This window comes from Natrix helvetica, assembly GCF_964273705.1.
Source record: "Natrix helvetica genome assembly, chromosome: 2".
NCBI classification, from domain to species: domain Eukaryota; kingdom Metazoa; phylum Chordata; class Lepidosauria; order Squamata; family Natricidae; genus Natrix; species Natrix helvetica.
In genome coordinates, this window is record NC_138552.1 from 291,677,930 (window position 1) to 291,705,158 (window position 27,229).

The 27,229-nt window shown below is 43.1% G+C and overlaps 1 protein-coding gene across 2 annotated transcripts in view; it reads left to right on the plus strand.

Annotated features, from left to right (window-relative positions):
* The window catches only part of MED13 (mediator complex subunit 13), a 176,794-nt gene that overhangs the window by 32,319 nt on the left and 117,246 nt on the right, over positions 1-27,229 (plus strand). For both annotated transcript variants that reach the window (XM_081945361.1, XM_081945360.1), the window contains exon 3: positions 4,759-4,927. In XM_081945361.1, coding sequence (XP_081801487.1) covers positions 4,759-4,927 — 169 coding nt within the window. The remainder of the gene's footprint in view (positions 1-4,758; positions 4,928-27,229) is intronic.

Below are 27,229 nucleotides of genomic sequence, written 5' to 3' on the forward strand. Positions count from 1 at the left end.
GTCAGGGGTGTCCAAACTTGGGAACTTTAAGACTTGTGGACTTCAACTCCCAGAATTCCCCAGCCAGCATGGCTGGCTGGGGAATTCTGGGAGTTGAAGTCTACAAGTCTTAAAGTTCCCAAGTTTGGACACCCCTGTGTTAAGTGAATCACTACAGTAGTTTGTCAGGTGAATCTGGCTTCCCCATTGACTTTCTCAGAAGGTCGCAAAAGGTGATCACATGACCCCGCGGACACCACAATCGTTATAAATATAAGCCAGTTGCCAAGCGTCCGAATTTTGATCGTGTGAACATGGGGATCCGCAACAGTTGTATGTGTGAAAAATGGCCATAAGTCAGTTTTTTCCAGTACCATTTTAACTTTGAATGGTCACTAAATGGACAGCCTAGATTATACTATGGTCCCATAACTGTAAACCTTCCCAGGTAGATGAGTTAATTCTACTTTATTGTATGGCTCCATTAATAGACGCTTGCAGGTTTGAAAACACAAATCTGCTTTCCTTCCTTCCTTCCTTCCTTCCTTCCTTCCTTCCTTCCTTCCTTCCTTCCTTTTTTTTAACAGCCTGAGAAGTTAGGGAGGGTTCCTTTCTGACTCTTTTTTCTCCACCTATTATGCAGCTGAGGGCTATGCCCTCTCTTATCTGATAAGTTACCTAGGCAGCGTCTTTTTGCCCCATCTCCCAAAGTCTTTCCCACACACCATTACGCATACCCAAGCTTTTCTTGTTGACAGTGCTTAAAGGAAATGAAACTCAAGGGTGAACCTGTTCCCAGTTATCTCATGAGGAAACAGAGTAATGCTTTTGAAGACTCTCTGCCTATTTTCAGGGATTTTGAGCTAGTCCATAGTATTGTAGCTACCCTGCATGAGTGAGTGGTCCACACTCTGAACAATTCTATTACATTGCAGAAGGTAGTTCATAGGCAAGCTGCCTTTCAGGAAAGCTTGTGCCGAGTAACTAGGTTTGAAGAGTTGTGATAAGAGAATACCTGGCCCCTCAGCTTAGAACCACAATCCAGCCCAACATTTCTGTTGTGAAGTAAGACAGTTGCCGAGTGAGTTTTGCCCCCGTTTTATGATCTTTCTTGCTACGGTTGTTAAGGGAATCACTGCAGTTGTTAAGTTAGTAATATGGCTGTTAAGTGGATCTGGTTTGCCCGTTGACTTTCCTTGTCGGAAGGACACAAAAAAGGACATGGCAACCGTCATAAGTATGAACCAGTTGCCAAGTGTCTGACTTTTGATCACGGGACGAGTGTTAAAAACGGCCATGAGTCAAAATTTAAAATGCTGATATAACTTTGAACAGTTACTAAATGAACTGTTGTAAATTGAGGACTTACCTTTAGCAGGTAAGTTTGAATCACTTGTATTGATGCATATGTATTGTGTTTTTAAGACTGTTGAATTACTATTTCTCTGCTGCAGATAGACGATGAGGCAGTGCCCATGTCATCTATTTTGATTAGGGAGTTGAAACTGTTTATTTATAGCAAAATAATTGACTTTCATACTGTTTATACCCAGCTTCAATTTATGAAAGGGTTCTTCCTTTCTGGCTCAGTGTACTTTTTCCACATTGAAAACTTCACTGATCCTTGACTTTTGACAAATGTAATTATTGACCTAGGCTTCTGCCTTGTTAACTTTATGGAATGTCTTGAGCTACTTTTACTGTTTTAATGCTTATGACTTGTGTTTCAAAAAAAATGGTAAGAGCCATGAAATAACTAAGAGGATGTTTACAAAAAGAATGTAACTTGTGGCTGTTTTTACAAAAACATTTACAATGATTACTAGTTTGCAGAATCTGTTATCAGCCTGCTGGAGGCTGGCGGTATTCTTGTTTTCTGGGCACAGAAAGGAGTGCATAGAGGTACTCCCCCACTTACAGCCGTTCGTTTCATAACTGTTCAAAGTTACAACATCACTGGGGGAAAAAAGACTTTTGACTGTTTTTCACACTTATGACCGTTGAAGCATCCCCTTGGTCGCGTATTCAAAATTCAGTTGCTTGGAAACCTGGCATGTGTTTATGAGAGTTGTAGTGTCTCAAAGTCCCATGATCAATTATTACAACCTTCTGAGAACCAAAGTCAATGGGGAAGTCAGATTCACTTAACAACCGTGCTACTAACTTAACTACTGCAGGGACACACTTAAAGAATTGTGCCAAGAAAAATCATAAAATAGGGCAAAACTCACTTAAAAACTATCTTGCTTTGCAATGGAAATGTTGGGCTCAATTGTCATAAGTCAAGGACTACTACCTGTAACCAAAAATCCAATACTTGGTACTAGTTGTGTGTGTATGTATAGTAATGGGATACAAATATTGTTCTGCTATTTAAACATTTTAATGAGCATTGATGAGGCTGCAGGGACACTTCTTTATTTACCTATGATTGCCTTGTTGAATGTGCTTGTCATTTTCAACCTATGAATTCATGAATAGTAATGTTTCTATATTAAAAGTACAAAATATAGAATTAATAGAGTTGGAAGGGACCTTTGAGGTCGTCTATTCCAACCCCCTGCTTAGGCAGGAAACCCTATAGTATAGGGCAGTGATGGCGAACCTATGGCCTTTTTTAAAGCCATTTTTCACCCTCCCCAGGCTCCAGAGGCTTTATAGGAGCCTGGGGAGGGTGAAAAGAGCCTCCCCCCCCCCCCCGGAGGCCCTCATGACCTTCCCAGAAGCCTCTGGAGCACAAAAAACCGGCCCTAAGGGCAAACCGGAAGTTCAGGAACAGGCTTCCTGTTTACTCGGAGGGGCATTTTGACTGCTCCGGAGGCTTCAGGGAAGCCTCCTGAAGGTCCCTGAAGCTTCGGAGCGCTCAAAACGACCCTCCGAGCAAACCGGAAGTGACTTTCGGTTTGCTCGGCGGGTCGTTTTGACTGCTTCGGAGGTTTCAGGGAACTCTCTTCAGGTCCCTGAAGCCTCTGGAGGGCTTCCGGGGGGGGGGCGGGGGAGGCTGTTTTCGCCCTCCCCAGCCTCCTCTAAAGCCTCTGAAGTCTGGGGAGGGCGAAAAAAGCATGCAAAAATGGGGGGAGTCGCGCCTGTAGTGCGCGCATGCACACTGGGAGGGTTGCACATTGCATTATGGGTGCGGCACGCCTGCACACGACCCCCCTACGCACCCCCCACTTATGGCACGCGAGCCAAAAAAGGTTCGCCATCGCTGGTATAGGGCCTACACCACTTCAGACAAATGGTTGTCCAACCTCTTCTTAAAAACCTCCAGGGTTGGAGCATTCACAGTTTTGAAGGCAAGTTGTTCCACTGGTTAATTGTTCTCATTGTCAGGAAGTTTCTCCTTATTTCTGGGTTGCTTCTCTCCTTAATTAGTTTCCACCCATTGCTTCATGTCCTGCCCTCAGGTGCTTTGGAGAATAATAGCTTTTTTGACTCCCTGTTCTTTGTGGCAGCCCCTGAAATATTGGAAGACTGCTATCATGTCTCCCCTGGTCCTTCTTTTCATTAAACTAGACATACCCAATTCCAGCAACCATTCTTTATACGTTTTAGTCTCCAGTCCCCTAATCATCTTTGTTGCTCTTCTCTGCACTCTTTCTGGAGTCTCCACATCTTTTTTTTTTTACATCGTGGCGACCAGAACTGAATGCCGTATTCCAAGTGTGGCCTTACCAAGACCTTACAAAGTGGTATTAACACTTCACGTGATCTTGGTTCTATTTCCTCTGTTAATGCAGCTTAGAACTGTCTTGGCTCTTTTTGGCAACTGCAGCACATGGCTGGCTCCTATTCAAATAATTGTCCCCTCGAAGTAACTGATAATACAGGTAGTCCTTGACTTCTGACCATAACTGAGCATGGAATGTCTATTGTTTCTATTACAGTCACAATTTTGAGGCACCAACATGACTGGATCTGATTCTGTGGCACTTTGTGTGTGTGTTTGTGTGTGGCTGTCATTCAGCGAATTCGATGGTCATTAAGCAAACAGTATCATTATCTTACTTCATTGACCAAGTGGTTAAACATACAAGGTATTTCTCTCTCCAGTACAGAGGGTGGTCGTTAAGGAAATGAGGCAGTCGTTAAAAAAACGAATACATTCTTGTGTATTGAACCTTGGCAAAACAGGTCATAAAATGGAGCACGTCTTATTTAACAGCCGCCTTGCTTAGTAATGGAAATTGTGGTCATAAATCAAGGACTAGTTATGGTAACAATGAAGGAAAGCTTTGTCTCAAAGACCTTGTAGCTTAAAATTTAACAATGGCTGAGTAGAAGAAATGCGTTCATACTTCACTGGCATAGCAAATCCCTGACATCTCTGCTTAAACCAAAAGATGATTTTTGTTCAAGAGCTGGAAAAAATGTCTTGTTCTGAGAGCATAGAGATTTTGTTGCCTATCGGAAAGCCAAAAAGACTCCTTCGTGTATTTATATATCAGGTGGCCTTAAAGCAGAGGTAGTATTCAGCCGGTACAGTTCGCCTGAACCGGTAGTGGAAATACCGCCCATTCACACACCTCAGCTCTATGTCATCTTATTTAGGCACGTTTTTGAGGCCGAGCGCATGAGCAAAGCGCATGCACAAAGTGAGTGGGTGTGTGCGCAGCGAACCGGTGGTAACAAAACGTGAAACCCACCCCCGACTTAAACGTAAACTATTAGTATGGCTCTTACACAAGTATTCATATTTATTGCCCTTAGTTGTGGTCGCTCTACTCTTCGCTTCCGTTGAAAGCTTGCTATTAATTTAGGTTTGTTTAATCCCTGCAGATGAGGAAGACGGTGTATGGGAAAACGGGCTTTCCTATGAATGCCGAACTCTGCTCTTCAAAGCAATTCACAATCTGGTGGAAAGATGCTTAATGAACCGGAATTTTGTCCGTATTGGGAAGTGGTTCGTGAAGCCTTATGAGAAAGATGAAAAACCTATCAATAAAAGGTAAAGTATCTTAATGATTCTTTTTCTCTGTTTTCTTTTTCTCTGTAGCTTTTACTCTGTGTGTGTGTGTGCGTACGTATATATAAGCGTATGTATGAGATACAGGTAGTTCTCGACTTACAACAGTTCATTTAGTGACTGTTCAACGTTACAACAACACTGAAAAAAGTGACTTATGACTGGTTTTAACACAACCGTTGCAACATCCCCATGGGCACATGATCAGAATTCAAATGCTTGACAACTGTCTTATATTCATGATGGTTGCATTGTCCCAGGATCATGTTGGTCACCTTTTTTTTGACCTTTTGACAAGCAAAGTCCACGGGGAAGCCAGATTCACTTAACAACCGTGTTACTAATTTAATGACTGCAGTGATTCACTTAACAACAGTGGCAATAAAGATTGCAAAATGGGGCAAAATTGACTTAAAAGCTGTTTTCTCTTACCAACAGAAATTTTGGGCTCAATTGTGGTCGAAAGTCGAGGGCTATCTGTAAATATAAAAAAGAGGAAGCGATGAACTGATTTTTCGCTCAAGTGCAAATATTACTTGATGATAGAACTGATTTTCATGCATTTGCAACTTTCTGGAATAAACTCTGCTTCTACAACTATTCCTATATAAAAACCTTCCTTTCATTTTTGCATGTGCCGGTATCAATGAAGGCAAAGTTGCTTTTGTATCCTTCTCTTGGCCACGGTCAACTCAGAGTTATAGCTCTCTCAGAGAAGAGATGCAAATAAGTGCCATGCAAATGTCTTTTATTAAAATAGTTTTTGGAATCATGACAGTAATGCCATGTAGCTATATTGGTCCATTAAAAAAATAAATGGAAAAGGTCATAATGCGATTGAACCGTTTATTAGGATTGACTGCGAGACGAAAGGAAATTGAGAGCTTATTCACTGTTTCATGATTTAACTAGGAAAATATAAATATATCAGTGTTACTTTTAAATTTAGGGACATAGGCACTTGCTTGTCTTCCATTGTGGACCATGCGTGACCTTCACTGGTTTCGTTTTAAAGTCATTGTAAATTGAGTTTGTGGATTCTTGCAACTGTTCAGTGTATTATTCTTTGATTGGGAAAATGCAGAAATTAACTTGTGGAGTTCTTGGTGTCATTTGTATTTTGAAAATGGGATGCTCTGTATGCGTTTAGAATGTTCCTGATGGAAACTCATGCAGTTATTTCACTCAATGCCTCCAGACGTTACGGATGCTCCAACACTGGAGGTTTTTAAGAAGACATTGGACAACCGTTTGTCTGAAATGGTAGAGGGTTTCTTGCTTGAGCAGGGGGTTGGACTAGAAGACCTCCAAGGTCCCTTTCTAACTGTTGTTTTGCTAGTCTGTTAATTATTTTGTTAGAGGGTCAGTTTCCATAATTCTTACTGCAAATTGTGCAGCAAGAACTTAATGTCCGTTGCTGGAAGTTCGTTGACTGTTGGTTCCTGATGCTTGTTCAGTATTTTAGGATGAGCTCCTAAGAGGTTTTTGTGTGGGTATGGCAAAACGCTCACTGTGAGAAATATGAAGCAGGTTTTGTCTATGAGTTCTCTTGCTCAAGGTTAAAAAAAATGTTGCATGTACACTTTTTATTTCATCAGAATATGTTAATAATGCCAATTATGGTGTTTTATGAAAATTCAGGGAGAGCCTGCACTGATATTAACCTGGCAAAGAAACACATAGCTACAATGTGAATTCTTAACTAATTTTCATGCGGCATTCTTCCGTGTAGTTTAATTTGGCTGGGTTAAGTGCTATTTGTGCATAATAGTTTTGTGTAATTTCATTTCTGAAATTGCAAATGGTTTCTCCCCCCCCCTCCTAGTTTTAGAGGATTAATGTTTTTTTCACAAGTAAAATATTGAGTAAATGGGTTCTATTTTAAGAAGAATAGAATGGAATAGGAATAAACTATTTTATTTGGCAACTGTGGTTAGATACACAAGGAATTTGTCTCTGGTACAGAAACACTCAGTGTACTGAGTAAGAAGAGATTTTTTAAAATAAAATTAAAATGAATGATTTTAAGGTTACCAAAGATACTAAGCATCTAACATTGCCAGTGAGATAACTATGCAGAGTTCTTTAAAAAGAGTTTATATTTATTAATCGTTTGGAAGTTAGCAGATGAAAGAATCTGACACAATAAGCAAAATAGATGAGCAGGGATAGGTAGTCCTTCATTTATGACCACAATTGAGACCAGAATTCCTATTGCTAAGAAGATGGTTGTTAAGTGAGTTGTGCCCAATTTCATGACTGTAAAAGTTGTACTAGTTAAATGAATTATGCGATCATTAAGGGAATCCAGCTTCCTCCATTGATTTTGCTTGTCGTAAGCTGGGTGGGAAGGACTCAAATAGTGATCACATGACCCCAGGCTGCTAGAGCATCGTAGCTAGATGTTGGTTGCCAAGCCCCTTGAATTTTGCTCACATGACAGTGGGAATACTGTAACAAATGCGAGGATTGGTCGTAAGTCACTTTCTCCATAGTGAGGGGGAGGAGTCTCCAGGATGGGTTGACCTTGTCTTCTCTCTTGATTGGACTGAGTCAGATAAGCTCTTTTAGCCACGCCTTGGTCACCAGGGTCCACCCAGTTATCGACTCAGTCTATCTATGGACGGCTGTGTTCATCATGAGATCCTGAAGAAACTTAAAGGAAATTTTAAATTGCTGCAAATGCGATCGGAATTGCCTCCACACTGCCTGATCAATCACCAGAGGCTGAGGAAACCCCCTGTGGGGGTAGAAAGCCCTTGCAGCAACTGCTAAGGCGGCATATTTTCGAACTTTGAATGGTTGCTAAATGAATGGTTGTAAATAGAGGACCATCTGTACATTTAAAGCCAGAGATGAGCATCATAACAAAGATCCATCTCAACTAACATCCACAGACGTCTCACATTTCATAGAGGTTTCATACAGGTAGCCCGTATAAGAAAATAAACATAATTTCACACTCTCAGTAAAATGCCTTTAATACGACTTAGGATCCCTGAGATTGTAGCTATCATGGCAATTAAATACTTTTTCCTTTAGGCCTTTGAAAGCAACCAAATTGATGGCCAGGTTTACACCCTGTGATTATGAATTCTATAGAACAGGAGTGTCAAACTGGATTTCTTCTAGGGCCGAATCAGCATTGTAGTCTCTGAGCTAGCTTTGGGTGGGTGGGGAGATGGGACGGACGTCTCCTGCAGCACCCTGCCAGCCAAAACAGGGTGTATGGGAGGCCTCGCGCAGTCCCCTCTGTGCCCCGTTTTCAACCTGGATGGCCTCCTGCAACACCCTGCTAAGCAAAACGGGGCGTGGGAGGACTCACATGTGTCGTCTCCCCCCCTCTCTGTTTTGGCTGCCACAGGCACCACAGGCCGGTCCTATTTGCTATTTGCAGTCCGGCCCGAGGGCCAGATTTAAACACCCTGTGGGCCGGATGCAGCCCAAGAGCCTTGAGTTTGACACCCCTGCTTGGCAATAACCATGTGCCAAGGTTAAAAAGGAAAAGTTTTTTGCCGAATCGCTGTCTTAATTTTAAAAGGACCATTTGAAGCTACCTTTGCCTTACATATTCAGATGATAGTCAAGGAATCTGCTTTGCAGAGATGGCTAGAAGATAACCCATGGCAGCACACAAATAATGCTCTATTGCAATGGCAGTTCTGAAGAAAAGCAAATAAAGCTAGAAAGCCGACTGCACAAGGGGGCATTTTCAGAACGCAAGGCCATTTATTGGACAATGCTGAAGTGGAATTCACTTAAACTACAGTTCAGATTCTGTCTTAGATAGTTCTGCCTTTTAACCTGGAATGCAGTGTAATGGAAAACAGCAGGTATATAGCTCTGAGTGAAAGCAACAGGCATAAAAAGACAGAAAGAGCATTCCACTCAGCATCTGCTTTAATTACTCTTTTGCTCCCTTCATCTTTACAAATACCAAAAAAAAAAAAAAATGGCAATGAAACGAGAATATTAATAGCTGAAAACAAAGAGAGAATTACTTTGATTTTCTGACATTTTGATCAGTAACTTCTCCGTTCTCTTCTATCTTAATCTGAAATCAAAAGAAGCCATTCCAACTCTGGGTATAGAAATAAATTAAACACCTTTTACAAGTCCTATTAAAAAAAAACAACCCCAAAAACAGAGTAGCTCGTTGTTCCAGGTAGTCCTTGATTTACAACCACAATTGAGCCCAAACTTTCTGTGCCTAAGTTAGACAGATGTTAAAATGAGTTCCTCCGCCTCCCATTTGACGACCTTTCTTGCCACAGTTGTTAAGTGAAGCACTGCAGTTGTTGATTTAGTAGCTCGGTTGTTAAGCGAATCCGACTTCCCCATTGACTTCGCTTGTCAGAAGGTCGCAAAAGGGGATCACCTGGACCCTCTCCCCCCTGACATTGTAACCGTCATAAATGGCCATACATCTGAATATTGATCATGTGACCATGGGATGTAACAATTGTTGTCACTTTTTTTTCAATGCTGTGATAACTTTGAACAATCACTAAAGGAATGGTTGCAAGCAGAGGTGGTATTCAGCAGGTTCTGACCAGTTCTGGAGAACTGGTAGTGGAACTTTTGAGTAGTTCGGAGAACCGGTAAATATCACCTCTGACTGACCCCGTCCCTATCCTCTGCTTCCCGAGTCCCAGCCGATCAGGAGGGAATGGGGATTTTACAGTATCCTTCCCCTGGAGTGGGGAAGGAATGGAGATTTTGCAATATCCTTCCCCTTGGAGTGGGGAGGGAATGGAGATTTTACAGTATCCTTCCCCTGCCACGCCCACCAAGCCACGCCCACAGAACCGGTAGTAAAAAAATTTGAATCCCACCACTGGTTGCAAATCAAGAACTACCTGTAATTGCTGTTATGGGGTTGAATATTAAAAGCAATTATGATATCAAGCAGAAATGGTTAGGGAGGTTCTTAAGGAATTTCCAGAAAGTGATCATTTGGATATTTTTTGTTCCTTGTTGTTTAGGTCTTTTAATATGTTTTCCATGTATGCTGAGCCCAAGTCTTTTAGATTTTTCTTTATTTATTCTTTTTATAGAATAGAATTCTTTATTGGCCAAGTGTGATTGGACACACAAGGAATTTGTCTTTGATGCAGTGTACATAAGAGAATAAAATACATTCATCAAGAATAAAAGATACAACACTTAGTGATAGTCAGGGTTACTAATAAGCTGTCAAATCATACTAGGAAACAAATAAAAACAATATAAATTGAAAGATACAAACAACGAGGTCCTAGTCATAAGTGTGTAGAGATAGATACTAGGAAGGAAGAGATGAATAATAGTAATACATTCGTAGTAAATAATTGTCAATGTTGCAGGGATTAGTTGTTAAGCAGAGTGATGGCATTCGGGAAATAACTCAAGGCCGCAAAATCACTTCGCACTTCTTCCTCCTGCTGTCTTCCCCACAACAACAACCCTGTGTAGTGTGTTGGGTTGAAAATGTGACGGGTTCAAAGTCACCCAGCCAGCTTGCATGCCTAAGGTGGGACTAGAACTCACAGTCTCCTGATTTCTAGCCTGGGCCAAACTCTCTCTCTTTCCTCTGCTACCCAGACTCTGATGGCAGACAGGAGCCTAAAAATACCCTGTATCTTTAAATCTACAGCATAAAACTATTTTTTTTCCCAATGCAAAATCGCTACAGAAGGTGGTGGGGTTTCTTTTAGCAGTTTTGCAATGGGTATTAAAAAATATTTTTTTTAGTGCATGAGGTTCATTTGTTGGATTGCTTCCAGGCGCACTGTTAAAATATTTTTTTTAAAAAAAATAAGGTCTTAAAAACCACGGGCTGCTTAGATTTTAGTTGCTTAAGAACAGTTTAGTTCTGTAAATGAAGATAAGCATTTCCCACATTAAAGTGTAGCTACACACTCCTTTCTTTGAAATAGAATGCCACCTCACCTTTAAAATGAATTCATGTAAAGTTTGCAATAAAGATAGATAAAATTAGATAAAAGGCTTAATGAACAACTTGCTGATCGTTGAATGAACAGAAATAATTAGACTCTTAAGCATCTTTATACTTAGCCTTCACCCTTCATGTTCCCCATGGACACAGTAGTCTGAGGAAATGATTGAGAAAAAAAAATCCACTGTGAGAGTCAATTTTCCTTTAGGATTTCTCTGCTAGCTTAATTCCAGCCACTTTTCTTGCACAGCAGCTCCTACTGAGAACTCCTGTTACTTGGAGACAGTCTCAGTTTTATTTTGTTTCTGAGAAAGATAGGTGAAACTTTAAAAGAAGTGAAATGTGTACAGACTTGTTTTTTTTTCTAATCAAAGGAATGTTTTGTGCAGGGGAGAAATCGGGATTCCTCTATTTCTTCGCTGTTTAATTAGATATTAAGCCCACCCTCCCCTAGGGGGAAATTAAAGCTGTCTTGCCTGGGCTGCCTTGAGATCCACCTCCTCCAGCTTCAAATTATCCTGCTGTATGGAAAAATAATTGTACAAAAAGGACTCTAAGCTATTCATTTTGAGAAGCGCGCAGCTATATTAGCCGTTTGCGACAAAACAAGATTTCATGGCACATTAAGTATTAACAAATGTATTAAGGCCACTTAATACAGTAGTAACTGTATTAAGTAACTGTGAGAGGGATCTTGGAGTTCTAGTGGACAACCATTTAAATAGGAGCCAGCCGTGTGCAGCAGCTGCCAAAAAAGCCAACACAGTCCTAGGCTGCATCAACAGAGGGATAGAATCAAGATCACGTGAAGTGTTAATACCACTTTATAATGCCTTGGTAAGGCCACACTTGGAATACTGCATCCAGTTTTGGTCACCACGATGTAAAAAAGATGTGGAGACTCCAGAAAGAGTGCAGAGAAGAGCAACAAAGATGATTAGGGGACTGGAGACTAAAACATATGAAGAACGGTTGCAGGAACTGGGTATGTCTAGCTTAAGAGAAAGAAGGACTAGGGGAGACATGATAGCAGTCTTCCAATATCTCAGGGGTTGCCACAAAGAAGAGGGAGTCAAGCTATTCTCCAAGGCACCTGAGGGTAGAACAAGAAGCAATGGGTGGAAACTAATCAAGGAGAGAAGCAACTTAGAACTGAGGAGAAACTTCCTGACAGTTAGAACAATTAATCAGTGGAACAGAAGTTGCCTCCAGATGTTGTGAATGCTCCAACACTGGAAGTCTTTAAGAAGATGTTGGATAGCCATCTGTCTGAAACGGTATAAGGTTTCCTGCCTAGGCAGGGGGTTGGACTAGAAGACCTCCAAGGTCCCTTCCAACTCTACTATTGTATTATTATTGTACTTCAGATGCATGAATTATGCTATTTCTTTAAAAGTGTGCTGAGCCTCTTGTTTACTTAATCTATACAGGTAGTCCTTGGTTTACAGCAGTTTGTTTAGTGGCCATTCAGATAAGGCCGCTGAAAAAAGTAACTTGTGACTGTTTTTCACATTTATGACTGTTGCAGTCTCCCCTTGGCCATGTGATCAGAATTTGGCTGTTTGGCGACTGGTTCATATTTATGACGGTTGCAGTGTCCCAGGATCGTGTGACCACGTTTTGCAACCTTCTGACATCGAAGTTACTGGAGAAGGAAGTCAGTTTTACTGAACAATGTTTTACAGGTCCTCTACTTACAACCACGATTGAGCCCAATTTTTTCTGTTGCTAAGTGAGAAAGTTGTTAAATAAATGTTGTCCCATTTTAAATTTTGCCCCCTTTCCTGCCACAGTTGTGAGCCAGTTGCCAAGCATCCAAATTCTGATTATGTGGCCCATGGGGATGCTGCAACAGTTGTAAGTGTTACTTACAAACGGCCACAGGTCACTTTTTTCAGTAATGTAACTTTGAATGGTCACTAAAAGAATGGTTGTAAGTCAAGGACTGCTTGTACTAACGTAACTAGAGATTCTCACTTAGCAACAGAAAATGTGGGCTCAATTGTAGTCTTAATTCAAGGTCTACCTTTGTAGGTGGTCGTCTGCTTAACTGGAAGATGGGCTGTATTGTGGTGTTTCTTTAGAATTTTAAATGCATTTACTTCAGGTAAAATATCTTACTTTAGGGAAACATTTAAAAACTGTAGAGTGAAATTTAATGGCACTCTACTTACAGGATTCAGTTGAAATTAAAAGAGGTTGCTTGTCATTGCTACTTGGTGCACCTGGAAATGGAACAGAAATGCCTACAGACATCTATTGCACAATTAGTTTGGGTATAATTAGATTTGAAAATGGCAGAACTAAAAATTCGCTGTTTTCTCTCTATGAATATTTAGATTTATAAAGGCGAAATTCAGCTATAATTCAGTCTCTCTTCAGCTATCTTTTTTTTAGTGGTAGAAAATAGAATAGAATAACAGCGTTGGAAGGGACCTTGGATGTCTTCTAGTCCAACCCCCTGTTCATGCAGGAAACTCTATACCATTTCAGACAAATGGTTATCCAATCTCTTCTTAAAAACCTCCAGTGATGGAGCATTCACAACTTGTGGAGGCAAATCATTCCATTGATTAATTGTTCTCACTATCAGGACATTTCTAATTGGCTCTAGGTTGCTTCTCTCCTTGATTAGTTTCCACCCATTGCTTCTTGTCCTGTCTTCAGGTGCTTTGGAGAATAGCTTGACTCCCTCTTCTTTGTGGCAACCCCTGAGATATTGGAAGACTGCTATCATGTCACCCGCTAGTCCTTCTTTTCATTAAATGAAGGATTAGACAACAATATTTAGAGATGTTTTGTGATCACTTATGATCATAGACATTTGAAACATTCCAGAGATAAGTCTAACACTAATCGACTTAAAGTTTAACTAATTAAACAAATTTAACATACACACTCCTGAATCTTATAGATAGTCCTCGTTTTATGACCACTGTTGAGCCCAAAATTTCTGTTGCTAAACGAGACAGTTGTTAAATGAGTTTTGCTCCATTTTATGACCTTTCTTGCTTATTGTTAAGTGAAGCACTACAGTTGTTAAGTTAGTAACATGTTTGTTAAGTGAATTTGGCTTCCCCATTGACTTTCCTTGTTAGAAGGTTGCAAAGGTGACGTGACCCCGGAACAGTGTCATTTTTCCAGTGCCGTTGTAACTTTTGAGTGATCGCTAAACAAAAGGTTGCATGGCACATTTAGCAACTGCAGTGATTCACTTAACAGCTGTGGCAAGAAAGGTTGTAAAATGGGGCAAAACCCACTTAACTATCTTGCTTAGCAATAGAAAATTTGGGCTCAATTGTGATTTTAAGTCAAGGACTACCTGTAATCCATCCCCCTACCCCCCCATCAAGGAAATCTATTCTATTTTTGTATATGCTTGTTAAAAATATTTCAAAACCTTTAAATTGTTTAATGAAACATAATCTATACAGAGCTTTGCACAGAAGCACAGGTAGTCCTCAATTTACAACTGTTCATTTCGCGACCATTAAAAGTTATGGTCTGCAGCGTCTTTTATACAGCAAATCGGCATGTTAAATGTCATTCATGCAAACTCCTATATGATTGCAATTAGAGAAATTGAGATGTGTGTTCACAAAATATTAAGCTTAAAGCGGGATTATAAATATACACATCACAGGAGTTAAGCAATGGGTGAAATTTGAGATAGCTGCAGTATGCAACCAGTGGCAGACCACAATTTTCTCTCATACAGGGTAAGTAGCTTTACTCAGATTCCGTATCTCTAATTAGTGTGTTGTAAGAATTAATTAAATGCATTTACCTCTGGAAAACGCTGTTGAAAGATGTATAAACCAACGAAAGTATCTATCTTGCACTAGGAGAAAATGTACACTTCGAAGGTTGTTTCATGTTGTGATAAGCTGATATGAAACTTGGGTAAAGTCCTAGTAAGAGTTTGAAATAATGACAGCAAAAAAAAATTGCGATAAGGAAGATTGCAAACAGCATATATTTTACTTTTAACTACTGTAGGAACTTGAATATCTTCGAAAACAAGTCAATGTTGTAACTTAACTTGTTCTTATTTCTAATCAAAGATGTACTGAGCATCTACTGTAAAAAATAAGATACCAGCTTTGCTCTGGTTTGCACTGTTTATTTCTTTTGTTATTTGATTTATATCCTATCTTAATCTCCAGGAACTCATGGAGATAAAGATAATACTCCAGTTTTTCCCCATAGCAACAATTCAACAAGATTGACTGAACTGAAAGAGGCATCAAAGTAATTCACTGACTTATTTATTAATTAAATGTGCATAGCTGCCCCATCTCACAAGCATAACATGGTGAACTTCCTTTGTTTAGGACTCCCTGTTGGGATCTCCCCAAAGCTGGTTCTAAAATGGGCATCTGTATAAGCGTTTTAAATCAAGTGTAACTAATTTTAGGCAGACTGGCATCTGGATTTTCTCAGTTCTAGTCCAGCATTCTGGAAGTCTTTAAGAAGATGTTGGATAGCCATCTGTCTGAAACGGTATAGGGTTTCCTGCCTAGGCAGGGGGTTGGACTAGAAGACCTCCAAGGTCCCTTCCAACTCTGCTATTGTATTGTATTGTATTGTATTTTAACCACTGCATCAGGGGTGAGCAACTATGGCCCCTTTACGAACTATGGACTTCAACTCCTAGAATTCTTGAGCCAGCATGGAATTTCAAGCCAGAATTCCAGGCATGGCTGACTCAGGAATTCTGGGAGTTGAAGTCCACAGGTTGTAAAGGGGCCATCGTTGCCCACTTCTGCATTACACAGTGCTGGCTCATTCTGTTGCTGGTGTGCTGTTTTAAATCAGCTTTTGCCATCTTTATTCCGGAAATGTTAGTTATCTTTGGAAAGATCTGCTGTGTAAATATTTAGACAGATGTAGCAAAGCTGGCATCTTTCATTATAATTAGGATAACTTTTGAAAAGTCTTTGGGCCTTCAGACATCTCACCTTCTTTTAATAATGCAGGCATGCTAATTGGACAGACTTTATTCTCTATGCTACACAGGTAGTCCTTGACTTAACATTCGTTTAGTGACTGTTTGAAGTTACAACAGCACTAAAAAGGGACTTTTGACTGTTTTTCACACTTATGACTATTGCAGCATCCCGATGGTCGCGTTATTGAAATTTGGATGCTTGGCAATATTTATGATGGTTACAGTATTCTGAGGTCATGTGATCACCTCTGCTGACCTTCTGCAAACAAAGCCAATGGGGAAGCCAGATTCACTTAACAACCGTGTTACTCACTTAACTACAGTGAGTAACTGTGGCAAGAAAGGTCATAAAATGTGGGTAAAACACACTTAACAACAGTCTCGCTTAGCAACAGAAAGTTTGGACTCCACGGTGGCCATAAATCAAGGACTACCTCTATAGCAGAGAGAATAAATTTTGCCCAATTTTAGCGCGCCTGCTAATTGAGTAAGCTTCAATTCTTTGAAGTCACTGCTATCACCCACAAGAACAAATTAACTGTCAGTCCCGGAAGCCTCAAAAGTGGAATTTGAGGAAATTCAAGCCTCGGAGTTTTATTCCAATTGGGGGGGGGGGGTGGTGGTCTTGGAATCCTGACATTAGCATTTGTTGATTTTTGATACTTAGACATGCATCCCCATTCCTTACTCTGCACAAAACGCTCAGGAGTATTTATTGTTTTTCTTATAATTTAATAATTATAATTATTTGTAAATAATTAGGTTTACTTGTTGAATTTAGAAACCTCGCTCTAGCCTCTCCCTCACAGAGGACGTAGCTAGATCCTCTCAACATCATTTCTTCTTTACTTTACCGGATGCTCTTTTTCCTAATATTCTTTTTCCAAAGTGCCGTCCTAATATTATTAGTTCAGTTCAGCGCTGGCAGCGATTGCCAGAAAACAAGGTGAGAGCCGGAGAGGCTCAGAAAGAGCTGCGGGAGGCAGGAGGAGGCGAGAGAGAGCCCCCAGCGGCAGCCTGCAAAGGCATAAGCTGTTTCCACGTGCTTCAGCAAAGAGGAGCTTTGTGAATTTGGAGCTGGGAGCCATTTTGAAACCACGTGGTCCAAGGTGGCGGCCCCCAGCAGCTTGGAGGACACAGGCAGGAATCAAGTCCTCGCTTCTAAAGCCGGCAGCCCCACTGGAGGGGCAGAAGAGCCTCCAATCAGGTTAGAGATTACCCCTGAAGGCTCCATCCAAGGGCGGGGGCGTCAAGGCAAAGAGCAAAATGAAGCATACCTCCTCCAGGGCGGCTAAAGGGGCAAGCTCCGGCTCCAAGCCTCCCAAACCTGCCTCTAAATATGAAAGGCAGAGGCATAAAGCCCTAGGGCGCATCTGCCATAAGGCCATCAGCAAGAAGGCTCCCCCTGGTCCGGAGCCTGATGTGATCACAGAGGAGGATCCCTCCCAGCAAGTGAGGATTCCCATTGATACCTCAGGCATCTGGGGGTCCATCCAGGGATAGCCGTCACCCTCACTATGGGGCATTCTCCTCAAGCCTCCCTTCTACCTCTGCAGGCATGGGGGTGGGGCAACCACCTGAGGCAGAACAGTGTAAAGATGTTATTTTGAGCTCCCCTCGAGTAAAAGGGACATTGAAGTTGAATCCCAAACCCTGTTTGCAGTGTAACTGAAATCAGCTGCCGGGATTTCCCCCATCCCCTCTTGGAGCAAAGAGGAACATCCCGTTTCAGTGAGAAAGGCTGATTATCTCTCCTGAGATGAAGGACTCTGTTGTGATTAAGAAAATGTGTTAAAAAGGGGCCAAGAGTTGCATGAAAAATGCAGCGTCTACCACCTAGCTGATTCAATCTGCTCTGAAAAGCCTGATTTTGTTCTTCTCTGATACACTGAGAAAGCAGATCCTGCAAAGTTAGAAAAGCATGTTTCCTCTCTCTCCTTGTTTGAAAGCAAGATCGACCTTGTTTCCATCTAATTGAGCTCCAGGGGAAGGGATCCAGGAATTGCATGATAAAGCAATAAAGATGCCCCAACCATCCCAACATCAGCTTACCTTGTGTGTGCAAAGCCTTCGAACACCCAAAGGGCAGATGTAGTTCAGCTGAAGAGATTGTTATGCTCTTGTGGATTGGTTAGTATTGTTTATGAATTATTTGGGAAGGGCTCAACCCCTATAGAAGGTACCAAACTAGCCAGGTACAAGACGGGTTCCGAGTTCGGGTAAAGACCCTTAGGAATTCCAAAATTGGAGAGTCAGCTTGAGAAATTTAACCAGCAGAATAGCCTTGGCAACTAGAGCCGAGGTGGCACAGGGGTTAGAGTGCAGTACTGCAGGCTACTTCAGCTGACTGCTAGCTGCAGTTTGGCAGTTCAGATCTCACTGGCTCAAGATTGACTCAGCCTTCCGTCCTTTAACAGCAAGGAAGGCGCCATTACCAATCACTCCAAACAGTAGGCACAAGCAGCGCCCACTAGTGGCTCCTCTACAAACTGCAATCCAGTATTTCTGGCCAACACTTGCAATGCCTAGTGGCCGACAAGTGATGTGCTCCTGCATCTACAAAGCACTGCATCGTACCCTAGTGGCCAACTTGTGAACTGCGCCTGCATCTCCAAAGCCCTGCAACACACTCTAATGGCTGACCAGTGAACTGCGCCTGCATCTACAAAGTCTTGCAACGCACCCTAGTGGCCGACAAGTGAATTGAACTCAAAGAATTCATAATACATTCAATAAATTTTCTGAGCTAATCCTAGTCATAGAATCATAGCACCCTTCTAGCCATGGCAAAAGGGTCAGACAGGCCGGTCCTCATGCCTGAACCCACCACAAACTCAGAATTGGATGTCCAGCTATGAGAAAACGCAAAAGTACCTCAGATAGCCTATGACTTTAGACAGCATTCGCTGTGGGCAGAACATATAGCAGGCGTGGACAACATCAGAGCTGAGTGGCTCAGCCGGACCGAGGTGGACAATTTGGAGTGGAAGCTGCAGCTAGCAATCTTCGAGGAGCTGGCAGAGCGCTTCGGACGCCTGAGGTCGACCTATTCGCCACCCCTCTCAATGCCCAGCTCCTGAGGCTTTACTCCAGGTACCGGACAGGGGAGGTGGAGGAGGGTAGACGCTCTCCGCGGCCCATGATCCCCAGGGTCATACAAAAAATCTTGCGGGAGGGGGCAGAGGTGGTACTGATTGCCCCACACTGGCCCTGAAGGCCTTGGTTTGCCAATCTCCAATCCCTCTCAGTGGACAGGCCCTGGAGGATCCCCCAGGATAGGATCTCCCTCAGTCAGGGGTCGCTGGAACACCCGGACCCTCAGTGGCTCCAGTTGACCGCTTGGAGCTTGAGCGGAGCATCCTGAGGAAAGATCACTTCTCCCCCAGGGTTATACAGATTATCCAGGCAGCTCGCAGACCCTCCACAGAGCGCATTTACGGCACTACTGGGCGGGCTTTATCAACATGGTGCATCTCTAGGGGCCACGATCCGGTCCGGGCCACTGTTGCACAAGTTCTGGACTTTCTTCAGGCGGGGCTGGACAGAGGATTGGCTCCCAACACGATTAGGAGACAGATCTTGTCCATTTCATCGGTACTCCTGTGCGGTAGATCTCAGACACTGACTCACCATCCAATGGTCAGGCGGTTCCTCAAGGGGGTCTCCAATCTTAAACGCCCATGGTGCAGAGGTACCCTTCCTGGGACTTGGGCACAGCTGCATGAAAGGGATCTTCAGTGGTTCCTTTTTCCCATTCAGCAGCGCAAGGCCAGCAACTCCAAGAGGGTGGTCAGCGTTCCCCCCAAAGGTGCTCCAGTCGCTCGGGTGGTGGCAGTCAGCGCTGATGAGGAGGTCCCTCTTCAAGGAACCAGAATGCCTGGTCATAACAACAGAGGCCAGCTTGTACGGCTGGGGCGCCCACCTACAGACACATGTGACGCAGGGCAGATGGTCGCAGGCAGAGCTCGCCCACAACATAAACTGGCTGGAGCTCAGAGCCTCCAGATTAGCCCTGCGCCACTTCCGTCGGTTCATCGAGGGTTCCCATGTCCTCATACTGACGGGCAATATCGCCACCAAGGCCTATGTCAATCACCAGGGAGGAACTCGATCAACGGCCCTGATGTCGGAGGCGGAGGCCATAGGACGATGGGCGGAGCACCACCTCGAGTCCTTGACAGCGGACCACATCTTGGGGGAGGACAAAGTGACAGCAGACTGGCTGAGCAGAACGACCATCAGCAACTCGGAATGGCAACTTCATCCATCTCTGTTCTACCTGCTGACCCAGAGATTTGGTCTTCTGACAATAGACCTGTTTGCCAGTCCCGAGAACACTCATCTCCCCTGGTTCTTTTCAAGATTCGAATGCTCCGGCGCGGAAGGACAGACGCTCTTTGATGCCGCTGGCCTCCCGGACTGTTATACGTATTCCTGCCCCTCCCACTGATACCTCAGGTGATCAGGAAGATCTTAGTGGAGGGCGCTGAAGTACTGCTAGTCGCCCCACACTAGCCAAGGAGGTCCTGGTTTGCCGACCTTGTCAGCCTGTCAGTGACCAAGCACTGGCGTATACCTCAGGAGCAGATCTCCCTCAGCCAGGGGGCCATACCTCACCCGGACCCTCAATGGCTTCAGTTAGCCGTTTGGCACTTGAGGAGGACCTCCTGAGGCAAGACAGTTTTTCTGACAAGGTCATTCAAACCATCCAGGCGTCCAGGCGACCTTCCACCGTGCGGATCTATGATGCTACTTGGGCTATCTTCTCCTCTTGGTGTCAGTCCCATCACATCGATGCCACAGCAACGACAATCCCACAAATCCTAGACTTCCTCAGGAGGGGTTGGACAAGGGCCTCGCCCCCAACACCTTTCGGAGACAGACAGCAGCCCTGGCCACCATCTTGTCCTGAGACGATTCTCAACCGCTCAGCAGACACCCAAGAGTCTGCAGTTTCCTAAAGGGGGCTACCAACCTACACTCTCCGACGGTACACCGTTACCCAACTTGGGACTTAGCGATTGTCTTACAGGCCTTAATATCGCCACCATTCGAACCAATTTGTTCTATTAGCCTACGACATTTGTCGTTCAAATCCACCTTTCTCGTAGCCATCACCTCAGCGCCCAGAATTTCGGAACTAGCTGCACTATCAGTTAGGGAGGACCTTTGTATGATACATTCGGACAGAGTCATTCTGCGATTGGATCCAGCATTTCTACCAAAAATTAACAGCTTATTCCACAGAACGCAAGAGGTCATCCTCCCTGACTTCTGCCCGCACCCCAGTCATCCCAGGGAGCGCAACTGGCACAAATTGGATGTGTGCCGCACTGTGCAGGTATCGTTCCAGCCCACCTCCCTGGGCAGGAAGGCATCATCTTCCACCATAGGACGTTGGCTGCGCGCTTGCATTAAGCTGGCTTACGAGCAACAATCCAGACCTGTTCCTCTTCGTATCACCGCACACTCCACGAGGAGCGCCGCGACTACGGCCGCTTGGGCTACTCAAGCGCCTATTGAAGAGATCTGCAGGGCGGCTACCTGGTCCTCGCCGTCACCGTTCATTCGGCATTACAGACTGGACTCCTTTGCCTCTGCAGAGGCTTCATTTGGAAGGAGGGTCTTACAGCGGGTCCTTGTGCCTCCTGCTAACCAGGACATTCCTTCTTCCCACCCTGGGACTTCAGAGCTTGGGTATGTCCCACGCTTGGACACTCCTGCAGCGCCTAGAGAACGACCATTCAGGTAAGCCAACGGTCATTCCAGGCATATTCAAGCTGTCAGATGCGCTGGAGGATTGATTTAAAAAATAAAGATAAAAAAATCCCCGAGGAATGCTTTGGAACAGAAATGCATTCTAGCACCACCGAACTCTGGACGGCATTCCTTGTCTTGCTGTGAGGAAAAGAAAAACTTTTGTTCCCTTATTATTCTTCCGTATTTTTGTCTTACCCGTTCCCTCTAAAAGTCTCTACAGGTGAACAGGTAGTCCTCGACTTACAACAATTCATTTAGCGACCGTTCACAGTTACAGCAGCACTGACAAAAGTGACTTACGGACGTTTTTCACACTTACGACTGTTGCGGCATCCCCACGGTCACGTGATCAAAATTCAGACGCTTGGCAATTGACTCATATTTATGACTGTTGCAGTGTCCCAGGGTCACGTGATCCCCTTTGGCGACCTTCTGACAAGCAAAAGTCAACGGGGAAGTCAGATTCGCTTAACAACTCACTTATCAGCTGGGCAGGAAAGCTCGTTAAATGGGGCAAAACTCCCTTAATAAATGCCTGACTTAGCAACAGAAACGTTGAGCTCAATTGCCATAAGTCAAGGACTACCTATGAGCCGTGGTGGCGCAGTGGTTAGAGTGCAGTAGTGCAGTAGTGCTACTTCTGCTGCCTGCCGACTGCCTGCAATTTGGCAGTTCGAATCTCATCAGGCTCAAGGTTGACTCAGCTTTCCATCCTTCCAAGGTGGGTGAAATGAAGACCCAAATTGTTGGGGGCAATAGGCTGACTCTGTAAACTGCTTGGAGAGGGTTGTAAAGCAGTATATAAGTCTTAAGTACTATTGCTATCTGTATTTGGCCTGGGTTTCTGGTGGCCATAGCTCTTTTTTAAATGTTATTTAATATCACTCAACTCTTGATGTCACCAGACGCTGATCTTTTTACTGTCTCTTCTTAGCACGTTGTAATCAGTTTTTGCCCTACTCTAAATGTTCTACCTATTCACACTTTCAATATTTCTCCCTTAAACGGATTATCCGATGGCTCTAATGCTGTTTGTATTTCCTAGATGGTCCCTCTTCTAATCGCTTTGCGGCTACTGTGATTCCTGATTCACCATTGTTCCTTTTGTTCCTGAGAGCAGCTGTTGAGATCTAAACAGCAGCCACACTTACTTATTAATATGACAAGCATCTCTTTAGTAGGAACACTTAATGTCATTTCACACCCTTCAATCAATTTAAATAGGAACAGGCAAAGGATGAACTATCAATTAAATACAGCCATATCGATCTCGGCATTAGAAAATAAGGAGTGAAAACAGTTTTTTTACACATTCAATCGCAAAAAGGTCTGTCTTCTCTGGAAAAAAAAATGACACAATAAATCTTCCCTCGAGGTGAGGATCGCTTCAACACTTCTAAACTTCCCAAGGTCCCTTAAGGCCTGGTTATGCCACCAGTCCTGGAGATCCCAGGGGATGGGTGAATTGTTATTAAGCATCCCTTCGCCTATTAATTTTAGCTATTTTCTAATGTTTTATTTCTCATTGTAGGTGATGTTTTTATATATTTAGTATTTTAGCCTTGTGTGCTGCCCAGAAACACTTCTTCTTGTAAGATTGGGGGGGGGGGGATATAAATTAGATGAATAAATAAATGTACTTTAGGTACTTTGCAAAAAGTTTCTTTTTCATTTTATTTTACAGCAACAAACTTTTGTAATTGGCGTGTGATTATGATGGGGGTGCTTGAGAGTTTTAGATACCGACAATTACCTAGGTTCACCAAATACTGAAAATTTATTTCTTTTGTTTATTTATCAAATGTATTTGCCACCGGACAAAAAGTGACACAATCTTATCTTGTAATTATTTCACTCCTTGGCTTTTCTAAAATTTTAAGCCTTGCCTTAAGTATCCCCTTTCTTCTAATAGATACACAGTTTACTAGAAAGCATCTTTCAAAATACTTGTAAGTCACTGAAGCAGTTGTCATATGGTGCGACCTTGCTAATTTCAATGGTTTTAACCGAAAGTTCATGAAAGATTGTTAAAAGGAAAAAGAGGAGCATCACTTACGTAGGGTTTTCACACGATGAAGGATATGTAAGCTAGTTTCATGGACTATAAATATGTATCTGCTTGTTTTTCACCTGTAATTTTATAACACTTTTTCCACAGTGTTGACTTTCATATTCAAATTCTTAGCTGCTACTTAGTGTTTGTGAACAATTGCTGCTTCTACTGCAGGGGTGTCCAAACTTGGCAACTTTAAGACTTGTGGACTTCAACTCCCAGAATTCCCCAGCTGGCTGGGGAATTCTGGGAGTTGAAGTCCACAAGTTTTAAAGTTGCCAAGTTTGGATACCCCTGTTCTACTGCTTCCTTTTGGATTCTTTTCCAGCATTAACTACTTAAATTTGACTCCTGCATTGAAAATCTCTTAATCGGCTTTTCTTTTTCTTGTTGCTTTTTTCCCAAAATGTCATTGATATCTATAGTGGGCATCCTCCAGGTGTACAGATAGTCCTCGACTTACAACCTTAGTTGAGCCCAACATTTCTGTTGTTAAGTGAGACATTTTAAAGTGAATTTTGCCCCATTTTATGACCGTTCTTGCCACAGTTGTTAAATGAATCATTGCATTTGTTAAGTTAGCAACACGGTTGTGAAGTGAATCTGTCCTCCACAGTGACTTTGCTTGTCAGAAAGTTGCAAAAAGTGATCGAGCCCCAAATTTATGTTGCTAAGTGAGATCTTTTGTTAAGTAGGCTTTGCCTCATTTTATAACCTTTCTTGCCACAGTTGTTAAATAAATCACTGCAGTTGTTAAGTTGTTAGGAGAATCTGACTTCCCCATTGACTTTGCTTGTCAGAAGGTCTCAAAAGGGGATTGGGTGACATCCCCTCCCCCAGGTCACTGGGACCGTCATAAATATGAGTCAGTTACCCAGCGTATTTTGAATTTTGATCACATGACCACGGGGATGCTGCAACTTAATTGTGAAAAGTGGTGGTAAGTCATTTCCCCCCCAGTGCTGTTCTAACTTTGAACGGTCACTAAGTGAATCACCGTAAGTCGAAGACTACCTGTATAAAGTCAATGTTTAGAATTGACGGAAGTGCCTGATGCTTTGATGTAACCCTCTGGGACCTCTTAAAATCCATTTATCTGCAGGGTTACCAAAGGGGGGAAATCTGAGCGAGATCATTCCTGAAAGCACCTTATGAAAAATTCTGGGGAAAAATGGATTTTAAAAAAGAATAAAAGTTTAACACCTCTCACGGCTGCTGCAATTTCCCCCTGCCAATCCCCTTCCTTCCTTTTAAGGCAGTGTTTCTCAAACTTGGCGACTTTAAGTCCTGTGGACTTCAACTCCCAGAATCCCCCAGCCAGCATAGCTGGCTGGGGAATTCTGGGAATTGAAGTCCACAGGACTTAAAGTCGCCAAGTTTGAGAAACACTGTTTTAAGGGCTGGTTTTTTTCTCTCTGGTCTACCTCCAAATGGCTCCTTTGGTTCCCAAGGCAGAGGAAGAAAGCCAGTATGACTGGTTTTTAGATTTGCTTGAGAAGAGGAGGAGGAGGAGGAGGAGGCAAAGCCGCAATAGCCTTCAGGGTTTCTCCCTTCCCTCCAGAAAAGAGCTGCCTCTGAGCTCTGGAGTTGCTACAACGCAGGCACCTGCTTAATGAAGGGGATTAGTGGGACAGTGTGAGGTTTTGTGCCTTGCTGTCAGGGCCGCTCCATCCCATGTAGTGACTTTCCTCAATTCCCTTGATCGGACAGACACCATCTAACAAAATGAAATTCAATTAGAGAAAAGTAAAGTCCTACACTTAGGCAAGAAAACCCCCCCAAAAGTACACATATAAACTGGGTGAAACCAGGCTTAATAGCAGGAACTGGGAGAGGGATCTTGAAGTCTTAGTGGACAACCAGGTAAACATGAGCTAGCAGTGTGCGGTGGCAGCCAAAAAAGCCAATGCAATCCTAAATTCCATTAACGGGGATACAATCAAGATCAAGGGAGGTACTAACACCACCTTAGTAAGACCACACCTAGAATACTGCATCCAGTTTTGGTCACCACACTATAAAAAAGAGGTGGAGACTCTAGAAAAAGTGTAGAGAAGAGCAACAAAGATGATTAGGGGCCTGGAGGCTAAAACCTACGATGCATGGTTGCAGGAACTGGGCATGGCTAGTCTAGTGAAGAGAAGGGCCAGGGGAGACATGATAGCAGTCTTTCAATATTTGAGGAACTGCCATAGAGAGGAAGGGGGTCAGGCTATTTTCCAAGGCACCTGAAGGCCGGACAAGGAAGAATGGATGGAAACTAACCAAGGAGAGATTCAACCTGGAAATACGGAGACATTTTCTGACAGTGAGAACAATCAACCAATGGAACAGAAGTTGCCTTCAGAAGTTGTGGGAGCTTCATCACTGGAGGCTTTGAAGAAGAGATCGAGCTGCCATTGGTCAGAGATGGTGTAGGGTCTCCTGCTTGGACGGAGTGTTGGACTAGAAGACCTACAGTACAGTGTCCCTTCCAAATCGGTTAATCTGTTAATCTCAAAGGCAATATTGAATATAGGTGGTCCTCGATTTAACGACCGTAATTGAGCCCAGAATTTGTGGCGCTCAGTGAGAAATTTGTGAAGGGAGTTTTGACCTATTTTGCGACTTTCCTTGCCACATTGGTGAAGCGGGTCCCTTGCAGTTCTTAAATTAGTCATGCGGTGGTTAAGTGAATCTGGCTCCCCACCCCCACCCCCCATTGATTTTGCTTGTCAGAAGATTGCAAAGGATGGTCACATGACCCCGGGATAGTGCAACTGTCACGAATATCAATCTCTTGTCAAATGTAAATTTCGTAAATGTAAATCCCCCATGGGAATGCTGCAACCAGTCATAAGTGTGAAAAAATGGCCACGTCACTTTTTTCAGTGCCATTGCAGCTTCGATCACTAAATGAACTGCTGTAAGTTGAGGACTCCCTGCATTTTATTTGGCCAAGTGTGATTAGACACACAAGGAATTTGTCTCCAGTGTCGAAGCATGTACATACAAAGCGAACAAATAATGATAATTATTATCATAGTACCAATAAGAGGGGAGAGTAAAGAAGATAATAATAATGCTTTAAGCCATACTTCATGGGTAAATACACACAGACATTATTAAGCAGCGCTGTGAGAGTAAGATCTACAGTAGAACGATGGCACGAGGGGAAAAAACTGTGTGTAATTGTTTTGGCAAGCAGTGCCCTATAGTGCCATCCCGAGGGGAGGAGTTGAAACAATACAATACAATACAATACAATAGCAGAGTTGGAAGGGACCTTGGAGGTCTTCTAGTCCAACCCCCTGCCTAGGCAGGAAACCCTATACCGTTTCAGACAAATGGCTCTCCAACATCTTTCTCCATAGTGAGGGGGGAGGAGTATCCAGGATGGGTTGACCTTATCCTCCAGCTGATTGGATTGAGTCAGATAAGCTCTTGGGACACGCCCCTGGCCCACCAGGCTCTCTCCATTATTTGACTCAGTCCTCAACTGGACAGATTGCCATCCTGGAGCTCCAGGAAGATTGAAGAAATTTAAAGAAAAAAAAGAAGAAGAAAAGAAGAATCACAACCTCCGCCAGTGGGCTAAATAGC